Source organism: Somniosus microcephalus, chromosome 9, assembly GCF_052327205.1.
Source record: "Somniosus microcephalus isolate GS21.2 chromosome 9, FLI_Smic_1.0, whole genome shotgun sequence".
Taxonomy (NCBI): Eukaryota; Metazoa; Chordata; class Chondrichthyes; order Squaliformes; family Somniosidae; genus Somniosus; species Somniosus microcephalus.
The window spans coordinates 180,576,416-180,578,104 of NC_140995.1; the positions used below are offsets into that span (position 1 = coordinate 180,576,416).

The 1,689-nt window shown below is 53.2% G+C and overlaps 1 protein-coding gene across 1 annotated transcript in view; it reads left to right on the forward strand.

Annotated features, from left to right (window-relative positions):
- The first annotated feature begins 941 nt into the window (after nucleotides 1-941).
- Nucleotides 942-1,689, forward strand: part of akirin2 (akirin 2) — a 35,727-nt gene continuing 34,979 nt past the window's right edge. Inside the window, 1 exon segment of the mRNA XM_085997647.1 lies at nucleotides 942-1,506. Within this exon segment, the coding sequence (XP_085853773.1) occupies nucleotides 1,326-1,506 (181 nt within the window). The 5' untranslated portion in view covers nucleotides 942-1,325.

Here is a 1,689-nt window from a genome sequence, read left to right on the forward strand (position 1 = left end):
AAATCCTCCCTATCTCTGTAACCTCCTCCAGTTTTAAATCCCCCTCCCCAACCTCTCTATTGCATTGACTTTTGTGCATTTTCCCTTCCTTTGCCCCACCGTTAGTATTTGTGCCTTCTACTGCCTGCACCACACGCTCTGAACGTCCCTCCCTAAAGTCATCTGCTTCTCTTCCTTTAAGATCCTACTTAAAACCCACTTCTTTGACCAAGCTTTATGGACTTGGCATCCATTTTTTTGCTTATGCCCCTGTGAAGCACCTTGCGTGGTTTTTCTATGTTAAAGTTGTTATATAAATACAAGTTATTGATTAATACAGAACCCATTGTTAAAATTTAGTAATAGGCAGTAAAAATTAACCACCCCACCTTCCCCTAAAAAGTGTCTTAAATGTTTTGATATTTCGCAAATACTATAGACCGATCTATAAACTCTCACTCGACTCTTGGGAGTGGCACATACTATCTGTAGCTCAAAAATGGTATATATCCCACACTGAAAATAAGCAGTTTTATATATTAAACTTGTTTTTTTTCATTCGTTGAGTTTAGAAAAGGTAACATGGCAAGGTTATCAGCTGTCACAAAAGAGTGACGCTATATTTTCCCTTCAACATGAGTTGTTAAAGAAAAAATAATTTGCAACTCAACACTTCACATTCCACCCAGGCAGAACACAATTTCTACAGAAGAACAGAAATATTCAAGCTCACTTCCTTATTTTTAAGACACTTGTGGGAATTCCTAGAGTAGGCTACGCCAATTCCTGTTGAAGAGCAGCTTCTCTCATTGATCACTGGGCAGACCTTGTTACTGCTTGAATTTACCAATGAGGGATTTAAATGCAACAGCCGGTAGGCGCTCTGGCCGCCACGCACGCTGGGGCTTGTAGTTCCCCTGGTCTATCTGCGGGCCGTGGTGCGGCGGCGGGGGAACTACAACCTCCAGCAGGCGGCGCGGCCGGAGTGGGCGGGGCCACGCCTGCGCGTTGCGGCGGCGTCGTCAGGGGGGCCAGAACGAGGCTGGCGTTGTTTGTTGTGGCCAGGGCCGCCATAACGGTGCGAGGCCGGAGAGGAGAAAGTTGAGGCGAGGCAGGGAGAGCAATCCGTCGCCATCGGCTCTGCTGCTGGGCGAGAGGAGCTCGGTTGGTGCCGTACGGTGACCGCGGCGACTGGCGCTATCGCCTCGGGTGGATATTGGAGCAAGCTTGCGGGCCGAGCGAGAGTAAAACCGGCATCTTTAGTGGGAACGGAGCCGTGAAGAGAAGCTCGGTGTGTGCGGAGCATCTCCTTCTCCCTTTACCCAACCGCCGACGCCGCCGCCACCATGGCCTGCGGAGCCACCCTGAAAAGGACTATCGATTTCGACCCTCTGCTGGGCCCCTCGTCCCAGTCCCCGAAGAGGAGGCGGTGCACCCCGCTCAGCCCGGCCGCCGCCGCCTCCCCGCAGAAGTACCTGAAAATGGAGCCCTCCCCGTTCGGGGAGGTGACCCCGCGCCTCACCACAGGTCAGTATCCCCCGGGGGCAGGGTGCAGGGGAGAGACGGACCGGCGGCTCGGCTCGAGTTGCCGCGGTCTGACTGACTGACTGACAGAGGGCGGCGCCTGGAGCTCGCTCTCATCCCCGGGTTACAGTCTGGGCGGGTGTCCCGCACCGTCCATTCACTGTCTGTCCGCTCTGCTCCCCCCGG